The sequence below is a fragment of the Tripterygium wilfordii genome, chromosome 16 (genome assembly GCF_013401445.1).
Source record: "Tripterygium wilfordii isolate XIE 37 chromosome 16, ASM1340144v1, whole genome shotgun sequence".
In the NCBI taxonomy this organism is placed as follows: Eukaryota; Viridiplantae; Streptophyta; class Magnoliopsida; order Celastrales; family Celastraceae; genus Tripterygium; species Tripterygium wilfordii.
The window spans coordinates 9259677-9278522 of record NC_052247.1 but is presented as its reverse complement, the minus strand read 5'-3'; the positions used below and the strand labels follow the sequence as shown (position 1 = coordinate 9278522).

At 38.9% G+C, this 18846-nt stretch overlaps 2 protein-coding genes across 2 annotated transcripts; both read right to left on the bottom strand.

The window, feature by feature from the left end:
- Window positions 1-1800: 1800 nt before the first annotated feature.
- LOC119980768 (transcription factor bHLH14-like) lies at window positions 1801-3162 on the bottom strand. Its single transcript, XM_038823563.1, has 2 exons — window positions 2845-3162; window positions 1801-2749 (listed from the first exon to the last, which is right to left on the bottom strand). Exons 1-2 carry the CDS (start codon window positions 2918-2920, stop codon window positions 1914-1916), a joined length of 912 nt encoding a protein of 303 aa, XP_038679491.1. The 5' UTR covers window positions 2921-3162; the 3' UTR covers window positions 1801-1913.
- Window positions 3163-16543: 13381 nt separating this feature from the next.
- Window positions 16544-18044, bottom strand: LOC119981388 (transcription factor bHLH14-like). Its single transcript, XM_038824479.1, has one exon. It carries the CDS (start codon window positions 18022-18024, stop codon window positions 16840-16842), a length of 1185 nt encoding a protein of 394 aa, XP_038680407.1. The 5' UTR covers window positions 18025-18044; the 3' UTR covers window positions 16544-16839.
- Between the last annotated feature and the right edge of the window lie 802 nt (window positions 18045-18846).

The window sequence follows — 18846 nt, the reverse complement described above, 5'->3', positions numbered from 1 at the left end:
ACATTTCTTAACGGTATTTCAAAAAAAAAAAAACAAGTAGCAATTTGCTTTAGTAGGGAGTCTTCCCCTTAAGAGGTTGCAGATTTGATTAATATCTGCGGGCTATTCTAATGATCAAATGGCTTTTGATGTGGGCTTTCTCTTCTCTATGATAGGGTAAGTTTGGTCAAAACCCACTAAGGTATTGCTCGCAGTGAGAATCGAACTCAGAACATTCTTTAAGTCCATACGGTTTGACCCCAAAGAAATTCACCACTAGATTATCATCCAGTGATTAATTAATTATTACTTATACCTAGATAAAACATAATTGTTTCTTTAAAATAGTTGTGTAACTCATGTTGAACATTCGTGGATCACTAATTATTGAAAAATTGTACTGGCTTCAACCCCACTGGGTGGAATGGTCTTCAATGTCTTGAATTGCATGTTGAACCTTGAAAAATTATACGTTCTCATTGTCCATGACACTGAGAAAAACCATTTGCGGTCTACATCAATACGATATATATATATATATATATATATATCGAACATTGACCATTTTTGATATGAAGTTTTTGTTTCCCCTTAAAATCCAACAACCCATGATAAACCAAGGTGGCCACTAATAGGGGTCTTTCACTACTTGCCACAAAATGGAATACAACACTCTTGTGGTGGTTAAACAATCCAAAACCTTCATGATGATTAACACGATTAGCAAATAATTCATACGTAAAATAAAAGAAATCGATAACCAAAATCAATCCCACACAAGAAATTAACAAACGATTTTACGTGGTTCAACCCATCTATTATTTACGTCAAATGACAATAATGATAAATTTTATTGATAAAGTTATAAAGTCGATCTCTCTCACCAACTCTTTCTGAATATAAGAAATTAAGAACACGTCATCACTAGGGTTTTCACATTGAGAATAGCAAAATATCCTTATCATTTCTGGTGCAATATTAGAAAATTAATACATATATATATATATGTACAGGGAATACACGTGATTTATTTGGGCGGCTTCAAGCTGATCTATCATTTATACAGGGAACTCGAAAGCTCAACAATCTAGTATTGGCCACCAATAGCATGACAGTTTGTCGGTTGCGGGTCCGGGGAGATGGATTTTATGGTGCTGGCTAATTAAGATAGTCCACAAGAGAGAAGAAATATTTCTATTGGAGTCATGGACTCATAGGTGTGAATATTAATCATAATTATGTGTTTACACTGCATGAATTATAACTAGCTACCATTAATTTCACAAACCATGATTCTTGGATCTGGAAGAGTAGACGAAGTTTATGACCAGTGACCAAGACTTTTTTTTCTAAAAAAATATATTATAGGCTTATTTATATATGTTATCAATTTGGTGATATAAAAAAAAATGTTATCAATTTTTGGAGGAGAAAGAGAAACGAAGATTGTCCCGTTGTACTCTTTTTGATATTTTTAAATGTCTAACTTATTAGTTTAGTCTCCGTAGAACCCAACCAAAAGACGATAAGTTTTGTTCAAAATTGGAACAAAAAGTGAAACATTCGTCTATTGAGAGAGATGAGAGATTCTGAACCATCAAAGTTGTCCGTTTTGCCTTATTTATTGTTCTTACATGTCTAATTTACTAATTTAACTTTCGTAGAACGTTTCGTAACAAAAAGATATTCAAAAGATCTAATTTTGTTTTAAATTGGATAAAAAAGCGCATAAAAAATTCATCAATGGAGAACAATTCCAAAATTTCAAAGATATCTAATTAATTTGCTAGTTTATGTTCTCTAAAAAATTTCGTATACATATGATGCGAAAAGATTAAATTTTATTCGAAATTGGATAAAAATGTGAAAAGTGAAAAGTTTGTTCATACTATCAACTCTATTATGACACGATGTGAAACTTCATATAAACTCTATTAGCCTAATTGTGCTTTTAGCCTCTGAAGGACAACACTTTTCATAGCTTCCTCACTCATCATGAACCAGTCGGGAACCCTAACCACAACATCTTGAAGCATCATGTCTTCAACACTAGATATGTTCGCATGGTGAATTCGAAACTCAAATTCTCTAAGCATATCCATCAGTCTCGCGATCGGGTTGTTCACATCCGGACAGTGAACTCTGATCAAGGCTTCAGACCCTATAATCTTTACATCCACATCCATTGCCTTCGATGACTCTTCAAGATCAAAATTGCTACTACTTTTATTGTAATTTTTCAAATTAGGCCTTTGTGATGACAATATTTCAAGCTTGACCTTATATTCATCAACTTTGGCCTTGAGCTCCTGAATGTAAGCCACAGCATCTGCAAGTAAAGATGCTTTGTCCATCTTTGAAATAGTTGGAACCACCGATCGGAGCGCGTAGAAACGGCCGTTTAGCCTCTCTCGCCGCTGCCTCTCCGCCTCAATTGGTGATTTCTTGGGACTCATTACTGCCCTTCTCCCCTTCTTATTGGACATAACATTTTGTTTGTTATGATGATGAGAATCAGAAGAATATGACTTATTAGTAATATCTAATAAATCAATATATGGCACACCAAATGAAGATGTGTTGATGTGCTTGATTTGGAACATTGATTTGATTTGTTGCACAAGAACCGGGTCTTCTTCAATTGAATATGAGGAACCCAATTCAACAACTCCACCAGATGTTGTGGAAACAAAGACCAGTGTCTCGATGCCATGGATGTGAGCTTCCTTAACTCTTTGACACTCCAACATGTTGTTGATTTCTTGAATTCCTGTTAGCCAAAGATGAGTACCAGACAAAAGAGTTGTACCAACACTAGTAGTATTGTCAACACTATATGATCTAAAGACTGATGCATTGTAAAACCTTTCACAGTCTTGGAGTGAGCCAGAATTGTTGCCTTTGAAATGACCATCACAGAATGATAAAACAAGGTGGCCATTCAAGTCTTTCTCTGCTTGCCAATATATGGAGTAAACCCCCCACTCAGGAGGAAAGCTGTGAGCAATCAATTGCAATTGTTGTTGAAGCATTAGCTGGGTTTGGTGGTTCACGGAGTCTGGTAGTACTATTGATGAAGAAGAGGAAGAGAGATTCATCATCATTTCTTCTATTGAGTTCTACTTGAAGTTGCATTATATACACATATGTATATAAGGAGAGTTTTAAAGCATATGCACAAGATGATTTGTTTGGGCGGCTTCAAGCTAACATAAACAGTGAAAGTGAATCGGAGAGACTTTTCTTGAATGATTTTTGAGAAATTTTTTGATCACGTGTGAGGATTTAACTTAGTGGGCTTAAGTTCCTCTTTTAAAAATTAATAATTTCATAATCTCATGATTGCACTTTTTCTTAATAGATATAGATATAAGAAATACCTAGACAAAACACCTACTTTGCATCTCCACCGTCGCTCCTCCACCACCGTCACAATTCCATCATCATCTTCTTCATTTTTCTTCTTCTTCTTCTTGTTCATCTTATTCTTTTATTATTCTTCATCTTCATCTTTATCTTCTTAGATTTGAGATGTAATATGAACTCATCTGAGATCGTAATATGAGATATGAGATGTAATATTAGTTCAGATTTGGGATCGTACAAATATGAGATTGTTGTCACCTAAATGTGGGCCCAAGGTGATGGTGATTTGCGGGTGTGCCAAGGATTAAAGTTTCCTACACTAATGAATATATTACACCAAATGTAAATATGACTTCTATCTAGACGATTGAACGAACTATCTTGGGACCTCAATAGCTCTAGGTTCCCCAACTCCACTGAAGTGCGCTTCGTTGAGATTGAAATGAAGAAACAAAAACAGATACCAAGAACAATTTATACAACAATGGTTGGTATTGAAACTTGATTGGAAATAAATACAAGAGAATTTGACATAGTTTGAGATTGACAAAGATTTGGAAATGTAATTGAAATGCTAGAATGTTAGGAAGTTTGAAAGTTGAAGTTGCCTTTGGGCTTGAGTAGTTTGTTTGATTGATTGGTTGTGTGTCTGTCCTCCGTCTGTCTACCACCTTATATATCTTCTGTCTTTGCACGAAAATCTCCTCCATAAACCATGATTTCTCTGCAGTTATCCTTGATTCATGCCATCTTCTGTCAGTTTGAAACCATTACCACATTACCACTTCTTCATGTTAGTTCTCCCCTAAATTTCTCACAAGCTGCCACCTGGACCATCTTGTTATAACTGCCACCACTTCTTTCTCTTTTCATGGACCATTCTCAGCACAACTCTACCTGGTAGTTACTCATCAAATGGGCTTCTCTTCTTCAATAATATGGGCTTATGGGCTGTGATAAAACATGATAGACCGTATGGGCTGCACCTTGGGCCTTGTACATGGATTAGGCTTATTAGGCCCAAGATATTTTTTGATGCCAACAATTGCCCCCCCAGCTTAAATTTCAACTGTTCAAAGTTGGATTTCAAGCTGATTTCTTGGACCTTCCTCATCTTCTTCTCAAATATCAGTTACTATTAAATAAGACCCATTTAAAATTCAAACTCTTCTCTTACCTCATTTAATTTGATCAGCTGCTGCCTCTTAATCCTTCACTCGTGCACGCTTCTTTATCTCTTCACCTGTTTAAGAAATCCCTAGCTTTCTTCTTTCTCTTAACAATGGCTTCTTTTCTTCCAAATACTACTCCTATTGACTCCCACCTTTCCCCTGAAACACTGACAAGCTTTTCATCATCCTTTCGTGAAGAACTTCTTGCTAATCATGTAAAAGAGTTACCTCTATTGGAACGACATCGTTCCTGGCCCAAACCGCCTCTAGGATGGAGAGACTGGGTCAGTCGACTTCGAGCTACCTTCGGTGTACAATGGATGAAACAAGGACCTGATCGGCTTATAGACATGACCCTTGAGTCAATCCCTTTTGACCCATCTTTGATTTCAGTGGCCTACTGTTTCTGGTCTCGTTCAACAAACTCTTTTGTCTTTCCCGGTGGCCATATAACCATCACGTTGAGGGATATGTATGCCCTAACTGGATTGCCCATCACAGGTCCGGATGCTCCCTGCCTCTTTTCTTCAGTCAGGATCGCTGAGGTAGGAGTAATGGAGGAAAAAAAGACTTTTTCTTACCAAGATTTGAGCTCCACAAGGCATCTTGGGGAACCTACCTTCAAAGAGCATACTCTATTCCTGTGGTGTTTGCTATGCAGGTATGTCTTTGGTACATTTGCAAATCAACCTGCCAAAGATTATCTCTCCCTTGCATGTGCCCTAGCAGAAGGTCAGAATGTAGCTTTAGATAGTATTTGGCTAGGCCGTATCTATCACTGTCTTTCTTTTCTCACTTTTGAAAAACCCTTTTACCATCGTCTTTCTGGCAGCCTTTGGATTCTTCAGCCTTGGCTGTTCACTTACTTCCTTGCTTTACGTTCTCCTGATTATCAACTACCTACCAAATTCACTTCCTATGGGCAGTTTGTCTTAGCCTGCACTAGTGATAGATCTTTTGTAGAAATCTTCAATTTCTTCTTATCCCTGCCTTCAGATAGACCTGATTCTGAATATTTTGTGTTTACTGATACTCTGCCTGGTGGTCCTTTGATGCCCTTATTGTCTTCAAAAATTACCATCTCTATGGTAATGGACCATCTCCTTCGTGATTTCTGTACCAGTCTTGTTACACCCAGGTATCTCCATGAAGGTGCCAATATTGATAATCCTATGAACCCTCCTTGTGGCTTTGAGGCCTACAATCCTCAGCTCTGTGCTAGGCAGTTGGGTTATACCTAAAATGTGCCTCTTAACCGTCTTTTCCATTACAACCCTCCTGGAGAAGCGAGAACCATTGTTCAGTCCAGAGAAAGGATTGAAAACCAAGTGGCTGCCAATAATAACGCTTTGAGGAGGTTTGTATTCCAACTGCTACCACCATTTAGTCCTGGTAGTACTTCCAACTATCAATCCTGGAAGGAAAGATACTATATAAATCTGCTTCCACTTGAACCGCTTCCTCCTCTCAATACTGAATCTGAGGCAGATATTGCAGGTGTTACCCCTGGTATGTTTCTTGCTCTCCTTTTCACTTGCTTATCAGTCTATGAAATTCTTATCTGGCAGTATGTTATGCAGCTATTCCTGCCATTCCAATCTCTTCTAAAAAGTTGAACATTAAGAATGTGTCACTTTCGCCCAAGAAGAAACCAAAAACTCATAAGAAAGTAACGACTGTGAGAAGATCTCAACGATCTTCCACTAGAGTTAAGAAGACCATACAATCCAGTTCAGAACCTGTTACTATCTCAGGGGATGATGATAGTGAAGATGAGAGTGAAAAGATTTCCACCAGCTATGTAGGAGTTCCTTCATCAGATGAGCCAATTGTCACTCCCAAAATTTCTAACCAACCTTCTGGCTCAGTTACTCCTCTCTCTTCTCAGGTTGATATCTTTCTTTATTTTGCTATCATAAATAATTGTTTGATGCTTATGACAGTACTATATGTATGCAGGCAGTAACATCATTTAAAATGCTTACCTCCATCATTCCAACCAGCATGGTAAATCCATTAGCAGGTTTGGATTTCTCCTTCCTGACTCCACCTCCTCTTGCTAGTAAAGTGCCAACTGAGGAAGAACAGCAGCATGCAACCAATAGATTGGTCCAGCTTTTTGAGACAAACCTTCCAGATGTTCAAGAAGCAGATGGTAAGGAGGCTTTGAAGTATGTGAAGATTTTGTTGGCAGATCCTCAGATAGCTCCAGAAAGTAAAAGCAGGCTCATACGTTTGGAGCATGATTTGCATCATCTACCCACTGCTTTTCATCAAGACTACTCTCTGGAACAGACCTTATCTGGCAAGTTAGAGGATTTATCTAAAGACCGAGCTGCTTATGAAATTTTACTTTCCAATTCTGAAAGTCTGGCTGCTGAAGACCTTGGGATTCAAAAAGACATTATTGCTGCTCAAGATGAAATTGAAACTTTGGAGCTCAAAATCCAAAGTTTGAAAGATAAGATTTTGCAGCAGCATGATGCAAGAGGCCAGGTGCATGAAAAATTCCAAGAGGCTCAGCAAAACTTCAATACTCTGGGTTCTTCCATCAAGTCACGACTACCTGATGCTCAAGATTGGTCTTCAGATTTGCAGCTAACTCAAGCACGTCTTCAAGCTCAGCAGAATACCTGGTCGGCCTTGAAGCATATGCTAACTTAATTGTTGAATTTTGGCCATTGTTTGGCCTTCGTTGGTTTATTTTATTGCCATCTGTATTGGCTTCTAGTACTTGACTTTGGCCATTATTTGGCCTTAATTTCGGATATCTTTTATAATTGCTAATCATTTATTTGCAATTTCTTTTGTGTGGCCTGTGGCCATCTACTATTTTTATTCATAATATGCGGCCGCTAAGGCCAGCTTATGGCTGCGGCTAAATAGCCTGCTTTTACATTCTTTATGCCATTACAGATATAGATTCCCAAATGCTTGGGAAATATGGCTTTAAATATTTGCCATTCTCTTATGTGGTTGACCATCTAGGTCTGCTAACCAGTATGCACTGCCTTTGAGAATTCTGTGCACCTTGAAGGGTCCTTCCCAATTTGGAGACCATTTACCCAACTCTCTATCCTTGATTCCTGGTGGTAGGATCACCTTCCACACCATTTGGCCTTCATGGAACACTTTCATCTTCACTTTCTTGTTGTAGGCCTTTGCGATCTTCTTCTTTTGGACTACCATTCTGTTCAGAGCCTCCATCCTGCTTTCATCCAACTGTTCCAGCTCCATGTTCATGGCTTCTGAATATTCTCCAGCAGATAGACCACGTTGTTTCATGATCCTCAAAGATGGAACTACCAGCCCCATAGGTAGTACTGCATCATGCCCATAAGTAAGGGCAAAAGGGCTGGTTGCAGTATTTGTTCTCTTGGATATGCGGTAAGCCCATAATGTTTCTTGTAGTATCTTGTGTCATGCTCTAGTATTATCCTCAATAGTTTTCTACAAGATAGAAATGATTACCTTATTTGAAGCCTCTGCATGTCCATTGGCCTGAGCATAGTATGGGGTAGATGTGAGTAATTTGACTCCATAGTCTTCCAGAAATGCTTTGAACTCCCCTCCAGTGAACATTGTCCCCTGGTCAGTTGTGATGGTTTCTGGAAATGCCAAATCTGAAAATAAGGTGTTTTTTGATGAAATCTACCACCTCTGCTTGTTCGACCTTCTTCAGGGGTACTGCCTCTACCCATTTTGTGAAATATTCAGTAGCCACCAGGATAAAATGATGGCCTTTAGATGAGGCAGGAAAGATCTTTCCAATGATATCAAGCGCCCATCCTCTGAATGGCCATGGTTTAATGATAGGCTGCATGTTTGCTGCTGGTGCTTTTTCAATATTGCCAAACTTCTGGCATTGTTGACAGCCTTTTGCATATTTAATTCAATCTTTCAGGATGGTCCGCCAGTAGTAGCCTTGTCTTCTTATCAACCATCTCATCTTTGGACCGGCTTGATGTGCACCACAAATACCTTCGTGTACCTGTTGCATTATTTTCATACTTTCAATAAAACTGAGGCAGTGGAGTAACAAACCATCAGCTCCTTTTCTGAAGAGTTCACCCTCGATCATTACATAGCTCTGTGCCACCACTTTGACCTTTCTGGATGCTGGATTATTGGGATATGACAGATGGTTCATGATATCTCTCCTCCAATCTTCCATCTGATTGTCAAGAGCTAGGCATTCAAGTGCCATGCCTCTTTCCCTGATAGATGGATGAGATCGTCTTTCCACCGTGATGATTTGTTGTATCAAACTTTCTGGAAGTATTAAACCAGAAGCTAGTTGGGCCAATCCATTGGCCTCATGATTTTGATCTCGTGGAATGTACTTCAACTCCACTTTCTGGAAGTCATCAAGCAATTGCAAGGCTGTACTGTAGTATGGCGCCAATGTGAAACTAGCACATTTGTATTCTCCAGCCAGTTGTTTTAGCACCAATTGAGAATCTCCAACCACCAGAATATTTTTGACTTTTAATTCAAGCAAAATCTCCAAGCCAATGATGAGTGCTTCATATTCTGCCTGGTTGTTAGTACAATCAAAATCCTAATTAAAAGCTAAGGTGGTTTTTGTACTTCTTGGGGATTGAATGACTACCCCAGCTCCAGCAGCCATCTCTATACTAGACCCATCGAATTTTAACACCCATTCACCTTCATCTTCAAAGGTTGGTGTAGTGTGCGCATCTATCATGCCTTGTAAGGTCTCAGGAATTTCCAGACATGGGTGGTCAACAAGGAAATCAGTAAGTGCTTGCCCTTTGACTGCCTGTTGTGATCTCCATTTGAGGTTGAATTCTGTCAAAGCCAATGACCATCGACCTATCCTTCATGTTAGCAATGGCTTGGTCAGCATGTGCTTGATCAAATCCATCTTTGAGATCACGTGCACCTTAGTTTGAAGCAAGTAGTGCCTCAACTTGGTACATGCAAAATATAATGCAAGGCAGAGCTTCTCCACTGTAGAATATCGTCCTTCAGTATCTGTCAGTAATCTGCTCAGGTAGTAGACTGCTCTTTCTCTTCCAACATCATCATCTTGGGCTAGTAGGCACCCAATGGAATAATCAGTAGCTGATATATACAACTTCAATGGTTTGTGCCTGTTAGGTGGCATGAGAACTGGAGGTTTGCTTAGGTAGGCCTTGATGGTTTGAAAGGCCTCTTCATGTTTTGACTCCCATCTGAATGCCTCCTCCTTTTTTAACTTTAACAACTCTGAGAATACCTTGGTCTTACCTGCAAGATTAGAAATAAATATTCTAAGGTAATTTACCTGACCAAGGAAACTTTGGAGCTGTTGTTTGTTCTTCGGTGGTTGAGCTTGGCATATAGCTTTGGCTTTGTTTTGGTCAACCTCCATGCCTCTTTGATGGACCAAAAATCCCAGGAAGTTTCCAGCTTTAACTCCAAATGCACATTTCAAAGGATTGAGCTTTAGTTGGTACTGCCTCATCCTTTCAAATGCCAGTTTGAGATCGGCCACATGGTCATTGGCCTTGACTGACTTGACAATGATATCATCAATATAAACTTCCAGTTTCCTGCCTATCATGTCATGAAAGATAGCATTCATTGCTCGTTGGTAGGTGGCTCCGGCATTTTTTAGGTCAAATGGTATCATTACCCATTCATATGTACCCAATGCTCCTGGACATCTAAATGTCATTTTTGAAACATCTTCTTCTACAATAAATATCTGATTGTATCCAGAGTAACCATCCATCATAGATAGCAGCTCATGTTGAGATACACTATCTATCAACATATTAGCAATTGGCATAACATACATATCTTTAAGCGTAGCAGCGTTTAAATCACGAAAATCAACACAAATACGAATTTTGCCATTTTTCTTGACTACCGGTACAATATTGGATAACCATTCAGCATACCTGGTTGGCCGTATGAAGCCGGCCTTAACCAACTTCTGTATTTCTTCTTTGACACGCAACTCCACCTCTGAAGACATTCTTCTAGATGGTTGCTGGTATGGTTTGTATCATGACTTGATAGGCAGTCTGTGTTCTACCACCTTTCTATTCAATCATGGCATTTCCTGGTAATCCCAAGCAAAACAATCACGAAACTCGTGAAGTAAAGCTATTAGTTTTACCTTGATAGATGGATCCAAGGTAGAACTTATGTAAGTAACTCTGGACTCTTCTTGCCCCCCCAAGTTCACTTCTTCCAAAGGATCTTGGGTTTTGGCTTTCAAATCATCTAATTTGGCCGGTGCTATTTGCAAATCATTCCAATTCAACTCTTCTTTATTATTAGTGGCTAAACAGCCATCGTCTTCTACTATCATCTCTTTTTCACTAATTTCTTCTGTTACAACTCTATCAATGGCAGCTTGTACTATAATTTTATTTATTGCAGCCGTCACTATCTTCTCTTCATCCTTCGACCACATCATGGAACTTCTTCAATGATTGGTTCTGATCTCCTCGGCCTATAAGGAACAATGGCCGTTGGTTGCAATAATTGTCTTGCAATTTTCTGCATCTCCTCTTTCTTAGTTTCGACCTGGATTGGTCCACATTGAGCATGATAATAACGAGCTTTCACCTGATCTGATGTAGTCTTGAATGGCTGGTTGTCTGCCCAAATGATTTCTACATCATTTCCTCTCCAGCACACCAAGAGCTGATGTAGTGAAGATGGAATGCACCAATTGGAATGAATCCAATCTCTTCCCAATAAAGCTTGATATTTGGCCTGACTGTCAATGACAAAGAAGGCAGTCATGGAGGATTTTTGCCCGACAGTCAGCTCCACTGGCAGTATACCAACTGCCTTAGTAACTTCACCTGTAAAACCTGCCATAGTCATGTCAGTTGGAATTAAATCATCTTCTTTCTTACCCAGCAGCTTGAGCACTGATCGTGGAATGGTATTGACCGCAGAACCGCTGTCCACCAAGACTCTGTCAATCGGCCTGCCATTTATTTGTGCTTTGACATACAATGGCTTGATGTGCTATGACATTTGGATTGAAGGTTTCTCCAAGATAACCCTTTTAGGGGTCTCTTCATCCACTATCTGCACCGTCACTGAACTGAAAGGTTGATCGCCCTTCTCTAGCAGGTCAAGCTTTGGTATTTGATTTTCCTTTATGTGCTTCTTAGCCTGCCAAGCAGCTGGCAAAACTAAAGTAGTAGTAGAACATTCATACGGTACTTGAATTGCTCCCACCATGAATTCTTTTACTGGTGGTTGATCTTTTTTCACTTGGTGGTTGTCCTCTTGCTTCCTTTCTTTGCGAACCCATGTCCAGCTCCTACGTTGAATCACTGGAGGTTTGTAGTGATTCCTCATATACGCAACATACTGCCTCTGCTTTCTCCTCAACTGAGTTCTGGTTAAAGGTGCTGGAAATTTCTTATGTTTCACCAACTGCCATATGTTGGTAATGGTGCTAGCTGGTGGTTGCACATAGCGCGGTTTCCATCCCTTCTTCTCCTTGTGGACCTGAGAATTATGAGCTTTTGGTTCCCATACCTGAGATTTTTCCTTCAATTTCCTTTCAAGCTCCAGGTAGTCACGAAGATCTACATCAATTGCATGCATTGTAGTTGCCACCGGAGGAAATGGATCTTCATCTACCAACATGGACTCCTTATCAGGGAATCGCAGGACACCCTTGTTGATTTTCTCCTGAATCATGTTCTTCAGAGTCCAGCAGTTGTTGGTGGTATGAGACCATAGGTCATGGTACTTGCAATACTCCTTCCCTTTCATATCCTCCTGAGATGGTATTTTGTGTCCAGCTGGAAATGTAACAAACTTTTCCTGCCATAGAAAATCAAAAATCTCCTCTATTTTGGTCACATCAAAAGTGTAATTGATGTTACCACCCATAGGCTGCTTCTTTACTGGCTCAGTTGCCTTCGGTTTGGATAGTGCGGGACAAACCCACACTTTCTTCTCTGCAGTCACCTCTGCAGCAGCCATCTCCATCTCTTGGTAGTAAGTTCCCATAGAAGATTTCTTTCTCATACTTTCTTCTTTTAGTAATTCTTCATACTCTGCTACCTTTGCTGCCATTTCATAAAAATCATAAAATTCCATACCTTGGAACTTTTTGGGCAATTTTATATCTAATCTTCGCTGGGCCATCTTGACAAATTCTGATTCAGGAAGATAGATGCGGCATCTATTCCTCAGCTTTTTAAAACGAGCAATATAAGCATTGGTGGTTTCTCCTGCCTTCTGCACCAATCTGGATAGCTTAGCCACAGATACCTCTGGTTCAGCTCTAAAGAACTGAGTGTGAAATGACCGTTCCATCTCCCACCATGTATTGATGGAATTCCTTGGTAATGTGGAATACCAAGTAAAAACAGCTCCTGTCAAAGAATTTGGAAATAACCTGAGACGAAAGTTGTCAAAGTTGTCATAGTTTGCTAATTCGCCACACTGCACAGTGAAGCGACCAATATGCTCCACTGTGGACAACCCTTCTTCTCCAGAAAATAAAGTGAAGTCGGGTACTCTGAATCCTCTTGGGTAAGGATTCTCCCTATCCACAACAGCTGGATAAGGTTTGTGATACTCTGGCCAGCCAACTAGTGTATGGTCATGGCCATATAAATCTTGACCTAACTGTCTGAGAATGTCCAGATCAACAGGTGGAGTTGGTGGAATTACAGGTTGAATCCTGCGAGCAGTACCCACTTCTGCAGCCACGTTACCTCCTGATCCAGCAGGTTCAGTAGTTGCATAGGCAGATGGATTACTCATAGGATTAGTATTCCCATATGTAACAGGTCTGAAATTCTAACCATTACCAGATGGAGAGCGCATTGGGGGAGGTTTGTATTTGCTGTAACCACCATCAGCCTGATAGTTAGCTCCTTTCTGTGATGGGAATTGCCCCCCCATAGTCAGATCTTCGAACTTCTGCTCCAGCTTTCGCTCCATCTGCTTCATGGCATCTTCCATTGTTTGATTTGAACGTACCTCCAGATTCTTGATAGTTTTGACCAGATGTTCAAACAAGATAGCGGCTTCATCGGATAAGCCAGCTGGTCGTTCAATGAGCTCCTGTTTTTCTTTAGTATCGCCATCATTGGCGGCCTCTTCCATCTCAGCCAGTGGGTTTTCCTCCTGTGGATTCTCCCCAGCAACTGGTTCTTTTCCTGACAATCGAGTGCGCGAAGCCATAGTAGCTGTCAGATGCTTTTTCTCAAGTCCCACCGGGTGTGCCAAAAAAGGTTGTTGTCACCTAAATGTGGCCCAAGGTGATGGTGATTTGCGGGTGTGCCAAGGATTAAAGTTTCCTACACTAATGAATATATTGCACCAAATGTAAATATGACTTCTATCTAGACGATTGAGCGAACTATCTTGAGACCTCAATAGCTCTAGGTTCCCCAACTCCACTGAAGTGCGCTTCGTTGAGATTGAAATGAAGAAACAAAAACAGATACCAAGAACAATTTACACAACGATGGTTGGTATTGAAACTTGATTGGAAATAAATACAAGAGAATTTGACGTAGTTTGAGATTGACAAAGATTTGAAAATGTAATTGAAATGCTAGAATGTTAGGAAGCTTGAAAGTTGAAGTTGCCTTTGGGCTTGAGTAGTTTGTTTGATTGATTGGTTGTGTGTCTGTCCTCCGTCTGTCTACCACCTTATATATCTTCTGTCTTTGCACGAAAATCTCCTCCATAAACCATGATTTCTCTGCAGTTATCCTTGATTCATGCCATCTTCTGTCAGTTTGAAACCACTACCACATTACCACTTCTTCATGTTAGTTCTCCCTTAAATTTCTCACAAGCTGCCACCTGGACCATCTTGTTATAACTGCCACCACTTCTTTCTCTTTTCATGGACCATTCTCAGCACAACTCTACCTGGCAGTTACTCATCAAATGGGCTTCTCTTCTTCAATAATATGGGCTTATGGGCTGTGATAAAACATGATAAACCGTATGGGCTTCACCTTGGGCCTTGTACATGGACTAGGCTTATTAGGTCCAAGATATTTTTTGATGCCAACAGAGATCGTACAGTTATATGTTACTGTTTTAAAATAGTAACATTATACAATCAAATATTTTGACTTGTTTTCTTAATCTCCCTATGTTATGAAACTGTAACATTATACAATCAAAATATTAGCAAGCTATGCCTCTAGCCCCGCTATATTTTTACCAAATTCTACCGTTTAGGGCCTCACATGCACTTTTTAATGTTACTGTTTCATCATGGTATTGTTGTGCAAAAAGTAATATTTGATTAATATTTATTTACATTATAATGTTAATGTATTGAAATTGTGTTTTTTAGGACATTTACTCCAGTAAGAAATATGACATGGGTTTTTTTTATTATGTTATTGTTTGAAACAGTAACATGAACATGTCCGAATGATTTTGTAGAACTTGGCAGATTATTTCAAATCCTGCACTCATAAACTCAAGAAAATCCTGAACAAAAATCATGTACCCAACATCTACATCTAAATGAAAGAAAGGAAGATTAGATCTAGAGATTGAGAGATGAGAAGATCGATCCCTCAACTGTTTTGAGATCTTAGTCCTTGCCTTGGAGTTGGAGTTATCCTTTTCTTGGGATTTGGTTGTGTTTTTCCTCTTTTAGTTTTGGGTGGTTCAGGGTTCCTGTCATTGAGTTGGAGATGGGTTTCTCGTTTCCCATCTAAATTGGGTTTTGGTTGCATTTTTTCTTTTTCGTTGTAATTTTCTTATCCTCATATTCAATAAAATTATCAGATTTATATTCCCATAGGGCCTACGGCCAGCTTTTCTCGATCCTTGTCAAATATAGTACCATGGGGAAGTTTTATATCAATCAACTTGAGCCATAACCTAAAGCGGACGGACCCATGAATCAATCAAGTTGAGTCATAACCTAAAGCGGACGCAACCATGAATTTATACAACGCACACTCGTAGAGTAGTTGTTATGCCTCCTCTTCTCCGCTTCAATCGGTGAATTGTTTTCAACCTTACACATTGCCTATCTTCCTTTCTCTATAATTTAGTGCAATATTCTCAATTTCGTAATGATGTTCATTTCAAAATTGAGATTCTGAATTTGATCAATTACATGCTCATCGTACCAAAAAATATATAGGTTTGATTAATTGCACAAAACTCCAATCTTATTTGATGAAACATGAAGAATCCAATCAAACTACTCCCTCATTTGTTGAAAAATTGTACTGGTTTGAACCCCATTGTGTGGAATGGTCTTCAATGTCTTGAATTGCATGTTGAACCTTGAAGGATTATACGTTCTCATTGTCAATGACACTGAGAAAAACCATTTGAAGTCTACATCAAATACTATACATCTATCGACCATTGACCATTTTTGATACGAAGTTTTTGTTTCCCCTTAAATTGTCCACCAACCCATGAGAAGCCAAGGTGACCACTAATAGGGTCTTTCACTACTTGCCACAAAATGGAATACAACACTATTGTGCTGGGGGAAACGTACAGTCCAAAACCTTCTTCATGATTAATACGATTAGCAAATAATTAATACGTAAAATAAAAGAAATCGAAAAACAAAATCAATTACACACAAGAGAAACGATTTTACGTTGTTCAACCCATCTTATTTACGTCAAATGGCAACAATGATAAATCTTATTGATAAAGTTACAAAGTGTCTCTCTCTCACGAACTCTTTCTAAATATAAAAACCCGTCATCACTACGGTTTTCACAATGAGAAACCAAAATAACATTGGCATTTCTGGCGCAATATTAGAAAATGAATACTGTTGGCGTTAGTGTGCTTTCAACACCTAAGGGTGTTTTAGTAATTGTCTTGTCTTTTCTTTATGCTGTGTCGTTTTATGCTTTTTTGTTTTTTTAGGGTTGTTTTGTTAAGGTCTGGTTCTAGCGCCGTTTCTGTTCAAGTTCTCTACGTAATGAATACTCTCCCAAGTAATGTGATATGCTATGCTTCAAGAGTAATGTGTTCTACAAAATTTATCAAATACATATATATTATGTACAGGGAATACACGTGATTTGTTTGGGCGGCTACAAGCTGATCTATGCAGTGAACTCACAATACGTTCTTTGAAGTAGATATATGAAAGCCCATTAAACTAGCTAGCATATCATTAATTTCCCAAACTATGATTCTTGGATCTACAAGAGTAGGTAGTTTATGACCATTTACCAATGATGTGTTTAAAGAAATAAATTATAGGCTAATATATGTTATCAATTTTTTGAGGAACAAGAGAATCGAACATTGTACATGGTGCAGATCTATATATGCTACACCATATGATAAAAATTCACTAGCTAGCCTAATTGTGCCCTTTTAGCCTCTGAAGGACAACACTCTTCATACCTTCCTCACTTATTATCAACCAGTCAGGAACCCTAACCACAATATCTTGGAGCATCATGTCCTCAATACTAGATATGTTCGCATGGTGAATTCGAAGCTCAAACTCTCTAAGCACATCCATCAGTCTCACGATCGGGTAGTTCACGTCCGGACAGTGGACTCTGATCAAGGCTTCAGACCCTATAATCTTTACATCCACATTCACCACCTCTTCCGTTGCTTTTGATGACTCTTCAGGATCAAAGTTGCTACTTTTATTGTCATTTTTCAAACTAGGCTTTTGTGATGAAAATATTTCAAGCTTGACCTTATATTCATCAACTTTGGCCTTGAGCTCCTGAATGTAAGTCACAGCATCTGCAAGTAAAGATGCTTTGTCCATCTTTGAAATAGTTGGAACCACCGATCGGAGCGCGTAGAAACGGCCGTTCAGCCTCTCTCTCCGCTGCCTCTCCGCCTCAATTGGTGATTTCTTGGGACTCATTACTGCCCTTCTCCCCTTCTTATTGGACATAACATTTTGTTTGTTATGATGATGAGAATCAGAAGAATATGACTTATAATTAGTAATTTCTAATAAATCACTATGTGGCACACCAAATGAAGATGTGTTGATGTGCTTGATTTGGAACATTGATTTGATTTGTTGCACCAGCACCTGGTCTTCTTCAATGAAATATGAGGAACCCAATTCAACAACTCCACCAGATGTTGTGGAGACAAAGACCAGTGTCTTGATGCCATGGATGTGAGCTTCCTTAACTCTTTGACACTCCAACAAGTTGCTGATTTCTTGAATTCCTGTTAGCCAAAGATGAGGACCAGACAAAAGAGTCGTACCAACACTAGTAGTATTGTCAACACTATATGATCGAAAGACTGATGCATTGTAAAACCTTTCACAGTCTTGGAGTGAGCCAGAATTGTTGCCTTTGAAATGACCATCACAGAATGATAAAACAAGGTGGCCATTCAAGTCTTTCTCTGCTTGCCAATATATGGAGTAAACCCCCCACTGAGGAGGAAAGCTGTGAGTAATCAATTGTAATTTTTGTTGAAGCATTAGCGGGATTTGGTGGTTCACGGAGACTGGTAGTATCGATGAAGAAGATGGAGAGAGATTCATCATCATTTCTTCCATTGAGTTCTACTTGAAGTTGCATTATATACACACACATACACACACACAGAGATATAAGGAGAGTCTTAATTTCCTTGAATGATTTTTGAGAAATTAAATGATCACGTGTTCCACATCTTTTTCCATAACCGGATCGAACAAATAAAATGGTTACTCCTTGTCCTATTCGGTAAGAGAGGTCGTTGTCGGGATTCAATACATTGCGTGATTGTATTGATTTTGGCTTATGACATGTGACGGGCTTAGGCCCCCATACGTAAGAGAGTAAGTAAGCCCAATACCTTATTTGAAGTTGGAATTGTACTAGATATTATCAACAAACCCGCGTTACGCTACGGTTTATTACATTTTTATTTGGTCTAATACATCATCAATTTATTAACCATTAGTCATTGTATATTAGTTTATAATAAGCTTAATAGGGTGGTAGACTATTTTTTACTTCAGGTAGTTTATCCAATGCTCAACTTTGTCATTTGGAATAATCTTATTTAAAAAAAACCAAAAGAACTAGTTTTTATGTAAATGGAAAGTCTAAGTTAGACAATGATGTTTAGTATTGCTAATACACAAATAGGATCAAGTTAATTAAATATAAATATCATTACTCAGATTAAAGACATTAGACACATATGGCAATATTAACAGACTTTCATGGATGCTTCAATGCATCAAGCCCCCTATATTTCACTGTTTTATAGTTTTGATTCTAACTGACCCATAGGGTTAGCCTCAATGTGTTTTGGTTTTAGGCCACATAAAGTAAATCCGCAAATAGATCGTAAGAGCTAAATATGGACAAACAGACGGACTTAAACCAAG

What these genes read in the sequence shown, in the direction of transcription:
- LOC119980768 (XM_038823563.1), bottom strand. Translation starts at nt 2,920, where the DNA reads ATGGCCACCTTGTTTTATCATTCTGTGATGGTCATTTCAAAGGCAACA. An exon ending in TCACTCCAAGACTGTGAAAG is followed by an intron (nt 2,750 to 2,844) that starts GTTTTACAATGC and finishes TTTGGCTAACAG; the next exon opens with GAATTCAAGAAATCAACAAC.
- LOC119981388 (XM_038824479.1), bottom strand. Translation starts at nt 18,024, where the DNA reads ATGGAAGAAATGATGATGAATCTCTCTCCATCTTCTTCATCGATACTA.